The sequence below is a fragment of the Microtus oregoni genome, unplaced genomic scaffold, assembly GCF_018167655.1.
Source record: "Microtus oregoni isolate MIOR12 unplaced genomic scaffold, Mior012 000015F_ref0000493, whole genome shotgun sequence".
In the NCBI taxonomy this organism is placed as follows: Eukaryota; Metazoa; Chordata; class Mammalia; order Rodentia; family Cricetidae; genus Microtus; species Microtus oregoni.
The window spans coordinates 915,618-933,215 of NW_024543074.1; the positions used below are offsets into that span (position 1 = coordinate 915,618).

Here is a 17,598-nt window from a genome sequence, read left to right on the forward strand (position 1 = left end):
TCTTCTTAGGATTTTTTCTTTCCTGGATGTTGTTACCTTGTGTCGCTGTGCTCAGGTCTCCAGGGTAAGATGACTGGCACGGTTAGAGGGGCTTTTCCTGGCTCCGAGGCTGATAGCTTCTAGAGCTGACTGGTATTTTAGGTGTTATTTGTATATTCTACAGAAGATACTATTTTACTCCAAGTACGCCATCTGTCCCATATGGTTCTATGATGGGTTCTGTTTTATGTATTATTCCTAACATTTATATATTATAAACATTGAAAGCATTGACTCAGCTAATGGTAACAAAGCTTGATTCAACAAAATGTAGCAAAATTGTAATTTCCTGTTTTTATAGTTCTTTTTACAATGGCACATAGACATGCATACGTCTATATTAGACTCTTGAACATCTAATTCTTGTTATCTCCACATAGTCTTTCTTCCAAACATGACAGGAAAGGAGGCAAAAGCTGCAGAGTAGTAGACCAGCATTCTTGAAGATCCCATAAAATATTGTTTCTGTGTTAGGTGGGCACAGGTGTCTTCTTCAACCACCAGTGTAACTCCTGCTGCCACTGTATACGGAAATCAAACCTTAGTGTGGAAATTTCCCCTTTATGGTGATTTAAACCAATTTCTCCATCCTGATAGCAAATCTTGTTTGCATACCATTTTGGAAATCATCAGCGGTGTTGTGCTGCTTTATGCTGTGCGGTCTGCAAGTGCAAGCATTGTTCTTACAAGTGAGCAATTTCTCTTCCTGACTCCATGTGAGCTGAAGTCATCATCCAGGGTGCTCACAAGAGAGTTTTAACTGTGGTTTTCTTTTAAGGAAAGAAGGGAACTGCGCCAAATGTCATTAAGTCCGGACGGCTGGTGCATTGGTGTCTGTTGTTCTCGGGAGTTAGGGATTGTACTGGGGGAAGGTGTCTGCTCTTGCAGTGCTGGGGAGCGTCCAGTGCCTGGCATACACTGGGCCAGGCCTAACCCTGAGCCATGCTGCCAACACTTTGAGGGTTTTCTGTTTTGTTTTGTTTTTTAATGCAGACTCTAGGGAGGAACCTGTCACTCCTAATTTTAGGCTGAGTTCTGCATGCTTCCTGCTCCCTGAAGAACCTGGCAAGGACTAGCACACAATCAGAGATATATTTAGTTCAAGAATCTCTTAAACATGTGGTTTTTAAGAGTTTTATTTGTTTCTTTTGTAGCTAGCTATTTAAAAGAAAGAACAAAACAAAACAAACAAACCACTGGAAAAATGTGTAGCCACAAAGAGAGAAGTGACGTTGGCCACGTGAGAACCTGACCTAGTTTTAGAATAGCTTCTTGCTTACCGCCACGCCCTAACATGTTTCTATTGACCTTATAGTGGTTACCCTTGGTTTCTCAGAATATCTAGAATTAGATTTTGAAAATTTTAAACAAAAGTGAGACATGGTAGCCTTAACCACAACACTTGGGAGGCAGAGTTCAAGGTCACCCAGGGCTATACAGTGAGACCTGGTATCAAAAAAAAAAAAAAAATTGTTTCTCAGAAAAATGGCTGTAAATATAACCTACATTAAATTGCTTCTTAAATTTGTCATAATAAAGAATATTCTAAAGCTGGGTGGTGGTGCCACATGTCTTTAATCCTAGCATTTGAGAGGCAGAGACAGATGGGTCTCTCTGAATTCAAGGCTAGCCTGGTTTACAGAGTGTGAGTTCCAGGACGCCCAGAGTTATACAGAGAAACCCAGTCTCAAAAAAAATAATAAATAAATAAATAGAAAGGAAGGATACTTTAGAGTTATAGCTGGCTATAGTGGCTCATACCTTTAACCCTGGTACTTGAGTATCTTGGGTTGGAGGACACCCCTGGGCTGCATAGTGAGACCTTGTCTCAGACACACACACACAATAGACTGTACATTTATTGTTCTGAACAGTACCTGGCTTTTGTTATTTAATTAGGGGAAGCTTTTAAAGTCTTTAAAATACCAAGTGATCCACAACAAATTATCTCTTACTGAAATCATTTCTCACCCAATCCTGAGTGCTGAAAAGATTAACAAATGTTCTTGCTGCCTCTAGTATATGAGATGACTAAACAGTTTTCAGTATTAACATTACCTGAGTCCAGGGCCTGGCATCCTAGGGCTGAGGAGGCCGAAGCAGGGTGCAGCTCGGTGGTAGATGCTCGCCTAGCATGTACAAGGCCCGGGGTTATGGGTCCCCAGCATGACAAGCAATAAAACAAAGCTGTCGCTGAGTCAGGTCGGACAGGATATTGATTAATTATAAAGCATACCTGCGTGAGAACATTGATGATAAGGAAAAGACAATTAGAGAGAAAGACTGTGTCCCAGGCTCACCGCCACTACCCCAGCACCGCACCACCGTGCTGCAAGTGCTCACAGATGTTATTCGGGGGACTGAGGGAGGTTTTGGTCAGTCTCATTACTTGTTAGTTGAAGTGTGAATTTAAACATTGCCAGTTTCTGTTTTCATTTCGACCTCTGCTCATTCTTTCTCTTTTTATTCAAATTAGGCCTGGAATGTCCTGGCTCTGGACGGAAGCAACTGGCAGCGAATTGACCTGTTTGATTTCCAGAGGGATATTGAGGTATAATTACGTGGTGTGTGGCCCCATTTATTTCATTAGTAGTTACAGTATTAATCCTAGACATATTAATCTTTTTTTTTCACTGAAGAAATTATTTTTGGTACAGCTGAACTTCACGAAAGCCTCCAGTGTCCTCCGGATTTTCTGAAGTGGACATGGTGACACTGGCTTAAGTTTCAGCAGTCAGGCGGATCAGGATGGGTCGGCGGCCATTCTGGCTGCACAGTGAGCCTGTGGCTCCAAACATGCAACAGCTTGTTTGGGAAGAGAGTACAAGGATTCGAACCCAGGGCCTCGTGCATGATGGGCCACACTTTTCCCACTGACTCGTTTTTCTGCCCCTAATTTTCTTCTTATTTCCTTGATAAAATGCTAAGTTCTTTAATAATTTTAGTCCTGAACTGAGACCACCAGGTTTTATTTTGTAGTTTTTGTGTTTGCTCATGTAAAGCAAGTTATTTTATATTAATTTTATGCAGTCAGGAGGCTTAAACTTGCTGGATGATACTTGTGTTTATTCTTCATGTGTATTTTGATTCTTAGGGGAACAAAAGTGGAAATAGTTTCTATGGAAAATATAGAATGGTTAAAACTCGAATTATTAAATTGTTTTTAACTAACGAGAGGTGATTTTCATGCATGTGGGTTTACTTTTTCATTTAATTTTTAGTATGGCCTGTTAACTCTAAATAGAAAAGTATAACAGCATCCAGGCAAGCACATGCCTATAATCCCAGCACTTAGAGACAGAGCCCAGAAGAGCTGAAAGACGTTCAAGGTCAGGGTGGGAGATGACTCAGTAGATAAAGTCCTTGCCATGCAAGCATGAGGACCTGGGTTCAGAGCCCCACCATCTATGTACAAGTGAGGAGTGGAGGTACACCTTGTAACTCCAGACTGAGGGGAGGGGAGGGGAGACGAAGACAGGTGCATCCTAGGAGCTTGCTGGCTAGCCACTGTACCATAGTGGAAGCTCCAGGTTCAGGAGAAGCCCTATTTCAAAAAATAGAATGAAGAAACAGTTAGAGATGAAGGCCTGTTTACATATGCACAGACCACACAGTTCAAGTTCATCCTCAGCTGCGCAGTAATCACACACACACCAGCCTTGACTACAGGAGATGTGTCTCAAAATTAACAACAGTGGGGCTGAAAAGATGACTTGATGGCGGAAGTCACAAAATAATCCCACACTAGTTCAGAATTATGAATAATAAAGGGTTATTTATTTAGGGGAGACTTATAGATCACTGTCCTAGATAACAGTCCTCTGCACCAACAGGGAACAGAAACAGAGTCTAGCAGCCAGAAGTGAGAGCCAGAAGCAAGAGAGTGAGTGCAGGCTTTACAGCTGCATTTATAGTATAAGAGACCATGCCCAAGTGGGCTCATCAGATAAGAGCACTGGCTGCTCCTCTAGAGGACCCTCAGCATCCACATGGTATAGCTCACAACCCTCTTTAACCCAGTTCAGGTAATCAGTCTCCCTCTTCTGGCCTCCACAGGCACTGCACTGCACACATGTGATACACTGCATACGTGCAGTGCACAGGCATACATGCAACCAGAATCCATGCACATAAAATTAAAAAGAATAAAACAACCTGCTAACATTATGGTGCATTTACACCACAATTCTCTGATCTTATAGATATATATGCTTTAAAAACCTGACCCACAGAATCATTTCAGCAAGATGGTTCCTGCTCACTGAGCTCTTGCTGTGTGCAAAGCTTTATGGTGAGTCCTTGTGGAGGACAGAGAAGTAAGTGTGGAAGGTGCTCCTCCTCCATGTCTGTATTTACCCCAAGTGGGCCACATGCATGCATATAGAGCTCCGCAAGAACTGGATGGCACCGGTCCTTGAGTGCAGGCTGTCCTAGTTGAACAAAGGAAGGATATAGACTAGACTATGCTGGTGTTTTGAGTAGAAGGATTAATCAGAAAGACTTTCTCATAATAAGTTGAAATTTTCATAGGAAGAAACTTCTTACAAGCCATTTCTGTTTATAAATCATTTAAAAAAAAAGAGTATGTGTTCTTGTCAAAAGAGTAACATAGGCCATCTTTTTGCTTAACTGTCTCTTTATAGGGTCGGGTAGTAGAAAATATTTCAAAACGATGTGGAGGCTTTTTACGAAAGTTAAGTCTTCGTGGGTGTCTTGGAGTAGGAGATAATGCATTAAGGTAAGAAAATATAACTGTTTCAAAAATAACTTTCAACCTCTTAGATTGAAGTGAAGACAGCACCATCTCACTCAGAAAGGCTAAAGTAGCTTTTAAGTTTCTAAGCTGTTAAAAATGTAAGCATATACATTGGTTATAACAAAATATCTGATAGGAAATGAGGACCCAGGTGTAGTAGTGTACTCTAGAGTTAGCATGTTCGGGAAGGAGACTCTGAGTTTGAGTGAGCCTGTGCTACACAGCAGGTAGAATAGAAAAGCTCTCTACATTAAAACAGTTCTTTGGGGGGGGCTTAAGTAAGTCGTTTTTTAGGCTTTTGTTAACTCAAAGATCAACCTTTAATCCCAGAAATTAAGAGGTTAAGGCAGAAGGATTGCAAGTTCAAGGCCAACCAGGGCTATGCAGTGAGACCCTTCTGAGAATACTGAAAAAAGAAACATTTACAGCTTTAAAGAGCTTTTTTTTTTTTTTTTAGATTTATTTATTTATTTTGTATACAGTGTTCTGTCTACATGTCTGCCTGCAGGCCTGAAGAGGGCACCAGATCTCATTACAGATGGTTGTGAGCCACCATGTGGTTGCTGGGAATTGAACTCAGGACCTTTGGAAGAACAATCAGTGCTCTTAACCTCTGAGCCATCTCTTCAGCCCCTTAAAGAGCGTTTTGTTGTGGGAAATTAATTTTCTTCTTATTCACACCCCACACAACAGATGTATAGTTTGTTTTTCCTCTGCCCAGCATCCAATTCATTGATTTTGCAGATACTGGATGTTTTCATTCAACCTGGACACTAACTGTCTAGTTAGATCGGCCCCAGTAGTCAGTCTCTGTGGGAGATGTCAGTTGGAAGTCGCACGCACATTACTGTGTACAAATCAGGTGTTTATGACGCGTCTCAGATTTGCTAGTTTGCTAGAATGAGTCCCATAATTGAGGAACATCAGGTTCGATTGGGTTCCATTATAAAGTGCATGAATGAGTAGCCATAGGAAGTGCTACACAGGGCAAGGTTTAGACGGGACAGGACCACAGGAACATCTGTCGTTCTGGAGCTGGGCCCCGCCACCCTCTCCGCACAGCCACCCAGAAGTTCTGGTCCCGTTTTCAGTGGCTTTATGGAGGTGTATTACAAAGACATAAATAACCAATATGAGAGCAAATGCTACTTCTCTGACCTGTCACTCAGGAAATTGCAAGGGGCTTAAGACCTTTATCCTAGAAGCTAGGAGTGAAAACCAAGTGTGTATTTTGCATATTATGGCATCATGGGTGCCAACAACCAGTATTGCCAGTGGTGATGCCTTTTTATATCTAGAGTTTTGCTCATCTTATTTATAACTTTAATTTTTCTTTCCCTATAAAGGACTTTCGCCCAAAATTGTAGGAATATTGAAGTACTGAATCTAAATGGGTGTACAAAGACAACAGACGCGTAAGTATTGAGTTTCAGAGGGCGCACCATACATAGTCCGTAGTCTGTCCTACTCTAGCTGTGACTGGCTGTAGGCGTTGATTGATTCGTTTTCTTGACTGTGAATGAGTTTTTGTTGGACTTACGATGCTAGGGATGAACCCAGGGCCTTGCAGTGTACCTCTACACCGTGTCCCTAGTCCAAGAAGAATCTTAAAAAGAAGTTATTGAAAGTAGAAGTGAAACAGGAAGCTTTTTTTTTTTTTTTTTTTTTTTTTTTTTTTTTTTTGGTTTTTCGAGACAGGGTTTCTCTGTGGTTTTGGAGCCTGTCCTGGAACTAGCTCTTGTAGACCAGGTTGGTCTCGAACTCACAGAGATCCGCCTGCCTCTGCCTCCCGAGTGCTGGGATTAAAGGCGTGCACCACCACCGCCTGGCAGGAAGCTTATTTTGAACTCATCTTTGATACTTAAAATGCAACTTGAAACTGCAGTTAATGTACGCACTGTAGGGCTAATTATCAAAAGACACATAGCAGATAATTCTATAAAAAGATTAAAATCATAAACACAGACGTAAACAGCTAATAAAATTAAAAGAAAATGTCTGTGGGGGTGAAGAGATGGCTCAGCGGTAAGAGCACTGACTGTTCTCCAGAGGACCCTGGTTCTGTTCCCAGCACTCACATGGCAGCTCACAATGTCTGTAACTCCAGTTCCAGGGAGATCTCACAGATGACACCTTCACACCAGTGCATATAAAGTTAAAAATTATAAAGAAAATTCTAAAAAAAAAAGAAAATAACTGTGCCTGTCATTCACGATATAAAAAAAGTTGATATAATATAGAATATTATATATTCTATAATATTATAGAATATTCTAGCCACAATAGATGCACAAGCAGGCAGAAAAGCTTTCTCTGAGGGGTACCCTTTGGTAGTAATGCAAATCAAACCTCACTTGAACACAGTGTAGAGATGTTGTGAGGTGAAGCCATGGAAGTGTGTTGACAGTTATGAACTCTGTTGGTTACAGAGTTCCCATTCAAAATGTACTCCTGCAAAGATGAATCTTTGAAGCTACTAGAGAGAAGTAGACGCCTAGAGCACAGAATGTATGTTTTGTGTTTTAGTCCTCTTCTCTGAGGTCACACTGTTGCTTCTTTTACTCTAAGAAGTGGGCTGAGGACCTGGGTAACAGCTCATGGGAGACTGAAGCAGGAGGACTAGTTTGAGGCTGAGGCCAGCCAGGCTACCATGAGACCCTGTCTCAAAAACATGAAAAAAAGGCTGAACAGAAGGCTCAGTGGTTAAGAGCACTACCTGCTCGTCTAAAGGTCCCGAGTTCAATTCCCAGCAACCACATGGTGGTGGCTCACAACCATCTGTAATGAGATCTGGTGCCTTCTTCTGGCCTGCAGGCATGCATGTAGGTAGAATACTGTATACACAATAAATAAATAAATCTTTAAAAAAAAAACATGAAAAAGACTGAGATGTAAGAATCTGTAAGGCCTTGAGTTTGATCTCAGTACCACCAAACACAGAGTAAAACAATTACAAAGCTCTGCGGTGGGATTATATGCTGCATGCCTCAGGCCTGGGTTTGGTCCCTAGCACTGAGTTTTATTAATAAGTATTATTTCTAAACTGATTGGGGTTTTTCAGAAAACTTAAAGGTTTTTTTTTCCTTTAAGATTAATTTATTATGCTTTTCTGCTTGCATGTATGCAGAATTAGAAGAATCTCCAATTTAAGACCAGCATATGAAATTCTGTCTCAAAAACAAATGCATGATAGGAAAAGTTACATGTGTCTGTAACCCCAGTGCTGGATGTTTGGGAGATAGAAGGTGAATCATGAGTTCAAGACCAGCCTCTGCTACATAGTGAGTTCCAGGCCAGCCTGAACTATATGTCTCAAGCGAAACAAAAATGGGGTGGAGGAGGAATAGGTCTCATAGCAGTTCCTAGAAACTGAAAGCAAATACATACTGAAACTCAAGTTGAATTCTAACCCATGTTGGTCAAGAAATCACCTCTGCTGACTTCCGTTCAGTGCAGGAGGTGGAGCCCATGGCCTAGCTTGCTTCTCATGAACACAGACCCCATGACCCAGCTTCAGTTGTTAACATTTGTGGACATTCTTGTCCATTGACCCCTCTTACTGATTTATCCTCTATGATTTTGTCATTATTTGAAAGTCTTAGACATGGCATCTTCTCTATAAATACTAGTACTAAACATCAAACATAAAGCCTTGTGCATGTTAAGCAAACTACCATTTAGCTAAAACCCTCGCTTCGAGTCTGTGAAATTCTTGCCCGGGCCTCTTGGCCCACCAACTCTGAGAGAAGCTCTAAATAATCTCTAAACAAGGCAGATTATAAAAACCAACATGTTGGGGTTACTGTGTGGGTGGGCTTACTGCATTTATCAATGAAATGACACTGAGGAGAACTGGGCTCTTAGCTGAAGCTGTGGCTGAGTAGAAACACCAGCAGCCTCAAGGGTCTGGATGAGACAGACTTCCATTAGAGTCTCTAGACCACACTAAACAAATAAATAACAAATCTCCCTCGGGAAAAATAGAATTCAGTCAGGAGGTGTGCTAGAATCCCAGCACTTTGGGAAGTAGAGGTGAGAGGTTCTGTAGGTTAAGGCCAGGCTAGACCACTTTGATCCTTTATCGGGAACATGAAAGAGGACCTGGTGTGCATCTCGCCTTGGAGTGACCACCATGTACGAATCCTTGGATTCAACCTCTGGCAACACACGTACAAAAAAAACCAAAAAATTATAAAGATGGGTGGCTAGGCATGGTCATTGATGCTTTAATCCCAGCACTCAGAGGCAGAAGCAAGCAGGTCTCTGTGAGCTGGAGTCTAGCCTGATCTGCGTAGCAAGATCTAAGCCCTGAAGGGCTACATAGTAAGACACTGTCCCTCCAAAATATACATAAACAAAAGAATGGAAAATGTTGTCTCTGCCTACAGAATGTTCTACCCAGAAATTGGAGAATACACATGGTTTTCTGTCACACTTAGAGCATAGTCCTGAGTAGACCATAGTCCGGTGACTAAACAAGATTAATAAATAACGAACAGTGTTCTCTCCACAACTAAAGAGCTAAACTAGAGGTCTTCAACAGACGAAAAAACTCTCAAGTCTTTTGAGTAGAATGGAAATAAGTAGCCAGGCATAAAGATTCCTTACCTATTGTCTTTGCACTTGGGAGGTTGAGGCAGGAGTATTTCCTTGAGTTTCAGAACAGCTTTGGGTATAGTGATTACCCAGCTTGTGTAAGTCCATGAAACTATCTCAAAATAGAAAAATTAAATATAACTTCACATATTATAAAAGGGTCATTTTCTTTTAACAGAATAAGCATAAAAATATAAAACCAAGCCAGGCATGGTGGCTTTAATTCCAACACTTGGGAGGCAGAAACAGACAGATCTCTTGAGTTTGAGGACAGCCTGGTCTATAGAGTGAGTTCCTAGGCAGCCAGGACTATGTAGAGAAATCCTGTTTCTTTCCTTTTTTTTTTTAAACCAACAACAACAAAACCATGCAACCATTCTTAATTTGTGAATAGTCTTAGGAGACTTTAAGGAGGCATCAATGCAAAATAACTGAATTGTTTACTCACAGAAACCGAAAGAAATACTATTTTAAGTGATTAATTTTAGGGAATTTCCCCAGTTTATGCATGGCTAACAAGGGAGTGCACACTGGCACCCAGGGTTGAGGTAGGAGAATTAAGGCACTCTTTGCTCCATGGCGAGTACCAGGCTGTCCAAGGCTATGTAACTCAAACAAGCCTACATGGGAAACTAAGGTAGGAGGAAGGAAAGTTCAGGTCTCACGTAGGGTGCAGAGTGAGTTCAAGGTCAAATTGAGTAAATTGAATAGCTCAGTGGTACTCTGTCACAAAAAAAAAAATAAAATATCTAGATATATGAGAGACACAAATCAGTGATAGAACACCACCCTCTCAATGTAAGACCCTCGGTGTAATCCCCAGTACAGATATGCTATTGTGTTAACTCTCTGTAGCCCAGTCTAGCCCAAAACCCTTTGTCTGGGATGATGGGTGTGGGCGATGTGGGGGTGTTCGGCTCCTAGCACCACATCCAGCTCCAGGAGATCTGATGCCTCACACACATGCACACGTAATTCCGAGTTGGTCGTGTACACCTGAAACCATAGCACTTGGAGAGCCAAAGGTAAAAGGGGTCAAGAGAGCAAGGCCAGCTAGCCTCAACTATGTAAGATGCTAGAGTTATTTTGCCATGCGTGGTGATTCATGTCAGTGCAGACAAGACAGGTGAATATCTAGATTCAAGGCCCGCCTGGTCTTCATAGTAAGTTCCAAGATAGCCAGGGCTACACAGAGAACTTAGAGAAATTGATTTTTTGTTTGTTTGTTTTGATACAGGATTTCTCTGTCGCTTTTGGAGCCTGTCCTGGAACTCACTCTGTAGGCTTCGCTGGCTTCGAACTCACAGATATTCACCTGCCTCTGCCTCCCAAGTGCTGTAATTAAAGGCGTGCGCCACCACTGTCTGGCAGGGTGTGGTGGTGCACTTAGGAGACTGAGGCCAGCCTGTTCTACAGAGTAAGTTCCAGGACAGCTAAGGATACACAGAGAAACACTCAAAAAACAAAACAAAAACAATAATAATCCTCTAGTTAGAAGATCAGTATTCAAAAAAATCTGTTTCTATACATTAGTGACACAAAGAAAAAATGAAATTTAAGAAAAAAGTTTCAAGTCAGGAAGTGTAAAACACATAGGAGGTTAGAGACGAGATCAGGAAATGAAGACAATCCTTGGTGGCATAGTGAGTTTGAAGCCAGCCTGTGCTACATGAGACCTTGCTGTCTCAAGCAAAAAAACAGCTTTTGAGAGATTGCTCAGTACTGACACTTGAGTTCAGTTCCCCAGAACCCACATTAAAAAGCTAGCTGTGAGGGCTGGAGAGATGGCTCAGTGGTTAAGAGCATTGCCTGCCCTTCCAAAGGTCCTGAGTTCAATTCCCAGCAACTACATGGTAGCTCACAACCATCTGTAATGAGGTCTGGTGCCCTCAGACATATACACAGACAGAATATTGTATGCATAATAAATAAATATTTTTTTAAAAAGCTAGCTGTGATCCCAGCACTCGGAAGGCAGAGGCAGGTGGATATCTGTGAGTTTGAGGCCAGCCTGGTCTTACAAGAGCTAGTTCCAGGACATGCACCAAAAGCTACAGAGAAACCTTGTCTCAAAAATCCAAAAAAAAAGGCTAGCTGTGGTGGCACACACTTGTAAAGAGACACACAGATCCCTGGTCTCGTGGCCAACTTAGTCTCCTGGGTGAGCTCTTGGCCAGTGAGAAGTTTTGTGCCAAGAAAGGGGGCTGAAGAAGAGCACGCAAGGTCCTGTGGCCACATCTGTACACGGGCACACACAGAGGCAAACTTCACGAAGATTTAGCTTAATAACTTCAAAAGGAATCAGTATTTACAAATAAATGCAGTGAAGGGTGTACCAGTCCTGTACACTGAAAACTACCAAACTTAACTAAGAGAAAGCAAAGACAACTTAAAACGGAGGAGCAGTTCAGACTCAAGTTTGGAATGCACATCGGCAAGATGGAGTTCCATTTAGTTCCCAAAGCAGGCTTTTTTGTTGTTGTTGTTACAGTTCTGATACATGCATATTTGCTAACAAGGGGTGTGATACAGCAGAATTGAAGTTTATTATTTTTGTGTGACTGTTAGTGCAGCCACACAATTACAACAGCACAGGAATGAGGTCAGAGGACAACTTTTGGGAGGGTCTTCCACTGTGGGACCTTGGGACTGAATCCGAATCGTTCAGGTTGCGTGGCAAGTGCTTTTACCCACTGAGCTGTCTTGGTACCCCGGTTGCTTTATTTTTAATGTGTATTCATTATTTTTTTCTGTTTGCAGTACCTGTACTAGCCTTAGCAAGTTCTGCTCCAAACTCAGGCACCTCGACTTGGCTTCCTGTACATCAATAACAAACATGTCTCTCAAAGCTCTGAGGTAAACTTCCTGTAACACTATGCCTATTAATACATACTTTGAAAAAATAACTGATAATACAGTTGGAACTGAAGACAGCGTTGTTTTATGGATGTGTACTGTAGTCCCCAGACCTTTTCTCTTGCCCCTGCTCACATTAAATCACCGGTACATTAATATGAAGTCCAGAGACAACTAGGGATTTTGAACAGAGTAGTATGGGTTATCCATTAGTAAGCAGACACTCATAGAGGACTGCTTTCTAAAAAACAAAAGAAAATGCCATGTGTTTTTACAGCTTACTGGTTAAAATGGAGTCTGGAGCCAGGTTGTCTTAACAGCTGTGGCTGAACATGGCCTGAAGAGCTTTTCCTTGTAATCTTGTAGCATTGTTATGAGAATTACATGAGATACTGTCAGCCTGCACTGTAGAAAGTCGTGCCTGTATTCAACAGGGTGGGCTTGAAGACTTTCATGTGCTTCAACCTGACACAGATAAAGTACTTTCAAAGCTGCCTTGCCGACTGGAGAAATAACTCAGCAATTAAGAGCACTGGCTGCTTTCCTAGAGGTCCTGAGTTCAATTCCCAGCAACCACATGGTGGCTTACAACCATCTATAATGGGATCTGATGCCATCTTCTGGCATGCAGACAGAACACTCAGACTAGAGAAGAAAGAGGGAGGGAGAGAGGGAGGGAGGGAGAGAGGGGGAGGGGGGAGGGAGGGAGGGGAGGGGGGAGGGAGGGAGGGAGGGAGGGAAACCTGCCTGACGTAATCAGTGCTCATTGTTTGAGTGTTCTCATATTGTCTAAGTACTGTAAAGGTGGAGGTTGTTCGCACCAGTAATCCCAGCACAGGGAAGGCTAGGGCAGGAGGATCCTTAGTTGAAGGCCACTCTGGACTTCACAGTGAGACTGAGTCTAGAAAACAGACTATTTATGGAAGGTTTGCAGAACCTTCACAGTTGAACCTAGGGGTTTACACAGGCAAAGCAAGTGCTGTCACCAAGCTCAGTGCCCAGCCTCTCTTTTCCTTCAGACAGGTCCTCGCCAGGTCTCCCTGGAACTCAGAGATAAACTTGCCTGTGTGTCCAGAAGTCTCTGGGGTTCTTTGGTTTGGTTTTGTCTTTTAATTTTTAGATAGTGTCTCTCTATGTAGACCAGGCTGGCCTTAGATTTATGATCCTCCTGCCTCAGCCTCTCAAGTAGCTGCGATTTTAGAGACCTACCAGACCTGACTTAGAAAAAAAAAATTAAGCTAGCATGTCATATATTCTAAGCTAACCTTGAACTTGCCTTCAGTTCCCAAATAAAATGTATTTTAAAAGAGTGGAATACTCATTCCCTTTGGAAATCTACTTTTTAACTAGACTTTCCTTAGTAATTAGGGTTCTTTGTTTTGCTTCTGCTTACACACATTGAAAGTAAAGCCGGGCCAGGGCTATGGTGGCGCACACCTTTAATCCTAGCACTTGGGATGTAAAGGCAGGCAGATCTGTGAGTTTGAGGCCAGCCTGGTCTACAGAATGAGTTCCAGGACAGCCAGAACTCCAGTGTAGAAAAATGCAACAACAACCACAAAATTAAAGTGGTAGCCACACTCTTTATTATTGTGGTGCTGCATACCTGCAATCGCAGCATTAAGGAGGCTGAGGCCCGAGACTTACTGCACATTCAAGCTCAGTCTAGGCTACATAGTATTAAGCCAGCCAAGGCTACATGGCAAGACCCTATCTCAGAACGAGAGAAAGAATTAGAGAGTGTAAGTGACATAAAACATGGCTCCTTTTGAAACTTCCTCCTGAATACAATGAATCTAAAGCTGCTTGCCATGTAAGGCCATAAATATGGTGACCCTTGACATTTATAAGGTACTTTCCTACAAATGACCTCATTTATTATTTATCTTATGCAGTAGATAGGACAAGCGTGTGTAGATTTTTTTAAAAAAATCGAAAAGGTTCTGGGTACTACTGAAGTAGCCATGAAATGTCTAAGATGCTGTGCCCATCACGGAACCTGTGGGTGGAAAGAGATTTATAAATGTACATTGTATTACCATGCTAGCGGGTGATAGGCATGAGGGTCTCAGTCTGGGCAAACTGGGGACAGGATGTGGCTAATCAGACAAACTTCTTAAAGTGACTTGCCTGGAATCAGACGATTTATGTTGAAGATGAGCTTAAACCTAGATCTCCTGGCTTTATTTAAGGACTTTTCTATAAGCAGGAATAGGAATAATAAGGAACTTAGAACCATTCAAGCAGTGTTTGCAGCGATAGATTTAAAATCCTTCAGGATTTCATGTGGAGTACACTGAGAGATTCAGAGGAGAAGCTAGTGTATTCTGGAGAAAGGTTGAACATGATCTAGCCTTACTTCGGCCTGCGAAAACAGTACTCTATAGAAATGTCCCAGATAAGGAAATATATAGAGCCTTTCTGATTTTTTTTTTAATAAAAGTTTAGTAGGCCTTTGATACCAGTAAAATTCCTTGATGGAAAAATCTGAGCTTGACTCTGAACTGTCTTTAGTTACTCTGTAAAGTTAAACTAGTCATTTAATTTCCATTTCCAGTCTGCACCTGGAAAACAGTCTGTGCTTTGTTTGTGCTTGTTGGTAAACTGGATTTCAGGTTCCCTGCCGAGTGACACAGTCCGTGTGAACACCGCAATGGGAGAGGAGGTCGTGACACATTTGTCTTGTTTGTTTTATCCTAAGTGAGGGCTGTCCACTGTTGGAGCAGTTGAATATTTCCTGGTGTGACCAAGTAACCAAGGATGGCATTCAAGCACTAGTGAGAGGCTGTGGGGGTCTCAAGGCCTTGTTCTTAAAAGGCTGCACACAGGTAATGCTCCGTGGATGGCTTGTGAAAGTGAGGGTCTGGGAGCTCTTTGGAGGTGCCTGCTGCTGACTGTGAAGACACATCTCAGAGCTGAAGAATGGGAAGAACTGATACCCGACCAAAGTGTAAATGGGGCAGAAGGGACAAGGTGGAGAGACACTCATGCAGAGCCGTTTGTCTGCACTAAAGAGAAAGTCTCTTTAGAGCTGCTTAGGCAAAAAGGGCAATCTTGGCAATTTATACTTGTCACCAGCAGGAACTGTCCATGGTGTGCCAGGTACACAGCAGCTGCATCTTACCTCCTGCTGTAACGCCACAGGATAGCACTTCTTTTCATTAAATTCTCAAACCCAGGCGTGCTGGTACACCCCTTAATCCTAGCATTTGAGAGGCTGAGACAGGAGGATCCCTGTGAGTTCAGAGCCAGCCTACACTACATCATAAGACTCTGTTTCAAAAAAAAGAAGTGATATTAAAAACAAATAAGAGATTACTTTCTGATGGCAAGTGAAGATTACTGCTAAACCCGATGGCCTGAGTTAAATCTCTGGGACCCACAAAAATGGGAACTGATTCCTGCAAATTTGCGTGTGCAGACACATAATAAATGTAATTCTAAAACACGCAAAAAAAAAAAAACAAATAAGACTCCGTTTCCTGGGGTAATGGAAAGAAGAGGAAATAAACTGGTCAGGTAGCGTTAGAAATGATCGGAGAGTAGTGGAGTTAGATGTGCCTGGCATTTACCAGGGATTGCTAACGATATACTGTGGATTCCATTAAAGATGCCCTCAGTGGGGCTGGAGAGATGGCTCAGTGGTTAAGAGCATTGCCTGCTCTTCCAAAGGTCCTGAGTTCAATTCCCAGCAACCACATGGTGGCTCACAACCATCTGTAAAGACGTCTGATGCCCTCATCTGGCCTTCAGGCATACAGACAGAATATTGTATACATAATAAATAAATATTAAAAAAAAATGCCCTCAGTTTTACCATAATAGGAAGCATTTCTTTGTTTGAAGCAGAACTCTGGATATACAATTGCCTTAAACAGCAGCTGAGCTTCTGGTTATTTGTGGAATCTTGAAAAATATTGATGGGGTGCATCACTGTGACCCAGCTGCTCAGTAGCAGATAGACTCTGGCAAGTCCTTTCTCAGCGCCTTTTCCCGAAAAATCTTAAACGACAGCACAGACTCTGTATGGGTTGTAATGTAAGCACGTGAAAACTGCTTTGCCTTTATAATCTTTTCACAACTTATTATAAATATTTAATTTGTTAGAAATAAAACACATATCCAGACATGATGACTCAAGCTTGTAGTCCCAGTACTCAGGAGGCAGACACAGGAATAGAGATCACAGCCAACCTGGTCTCTATAGGAAGTCCAGAATAGCCAGGACTACATATTTAGACTCTTTCACAAAAGAGAGAACAAATCCTAGCCTTAATCTTTTTCTGGATTTGATAGTAATGATAAGAATTTGGTTGAAAAAAAAATAACTTTTAAAATCCTGGTAACTATTACTACTAGGAATGAGATGTGATCATGTTTTTTGTTTTTAGATTTTGGTTTGGGGGGGGTGGTTTTTTGTTTTGTTTTGTTTTGTTTTTTTGTGGTTCATTGTTCCTTTGCAACTTAGTAAGCTGTATTGAGAATGTATTGATCACTGAGTATAGTCTTTTTCTACTTTGAAACAATGTCAGTAATCTCTTATTTTTTCATCTTTCCAGCTAGAAGATGAAGCTCTCAAGTACATAGGTGCACACTGCCCTGAGCTGGTGACTTTGAACTTGCAAACTTGCTTAGTAAGCATCCCTTCCCATAATGCTTCTGTATTAGTAATTTCTCCTAGTAACATTATTACGAAAGTTTCGTCAAAAGCAGTGTCTTACAGGCATGGTGATAACACACCTATAGTCCCTGCACTGAAACCCCAGCACTAAGCAGATCGGGGCAAGAGGATCATGAGTTGGAGGCCAGCATGGATTGTGTAGCAAGGTCTAGACCAGACTAGACTGCATAGTAAACCATTTCAAAGACAGACAGATGTAATAAATCATACCTGTGATCCCAGCAGTTGAAAACCTGAAACAGAATCGCCATGAATTCAGAGGAAGCCTGAGTTACAGTGAGATCCGCACAAATGTTTATATATCCTTCCCTTTTTTATATTTTTTTATTTCAACATAGTTTGATTACATAGCTCGGGATGATCTTGAGCTTATCCTCCTGCCTCAGTCCTTCCAGTGTTAGGGTTACCGGTGTTTGCTCATAAACAAACTCTGACATTTTCAGCTATACTTGAAGTTTGAGGTCAGCCTAGTCTACAGAGTGAGTTCCAGGACAGCCAGGGCTGTTACCCAGAGAAACCATGTCTCAAAAAAGAAAAAAAATACTGATGTCCTTAACTGTTTTCTAGGTTTTATAACTTTTTAATTACACCTTCACCATGACATTCCTCAAGCTGGTCTAACTCCTCCCCTTCAAACAGAGCCACAGAGTCAGCAGGAGCTAGAAGGAGA

General features: G+C 41.9%; 1 protein-coding gene across 1 annotated transcript in view; it reads left to right on the forward strand.

The window, feature by feature from the left end:
- Positions 1–17,598, forward strand: part of LOC121456136 (F-box/LRR-repeat protein 20-like) — a 71,596-nt gene that overhangs the window by 40,015 nt on the left and 13,983 nt on the right. The window contains 7 exon segments of the mRNA XM_041663988.1: positions 10–64; positions 2,516–2,590; positions 4,683–4,777; positions 6,142–6,210; positions 12,152–12,247; positions 14,949–15,075; positions 16,807–16,881. Of these exon segments, the coding sequence (XP_041519922.1) occupies positions 10–64; positions 2,516–2,590; positions 4,683–4,777; positions 6,142–6,210; positions 12,152–12,247; positions 14,949–15,075; positions 16,807–16,881 (592 nt within the window).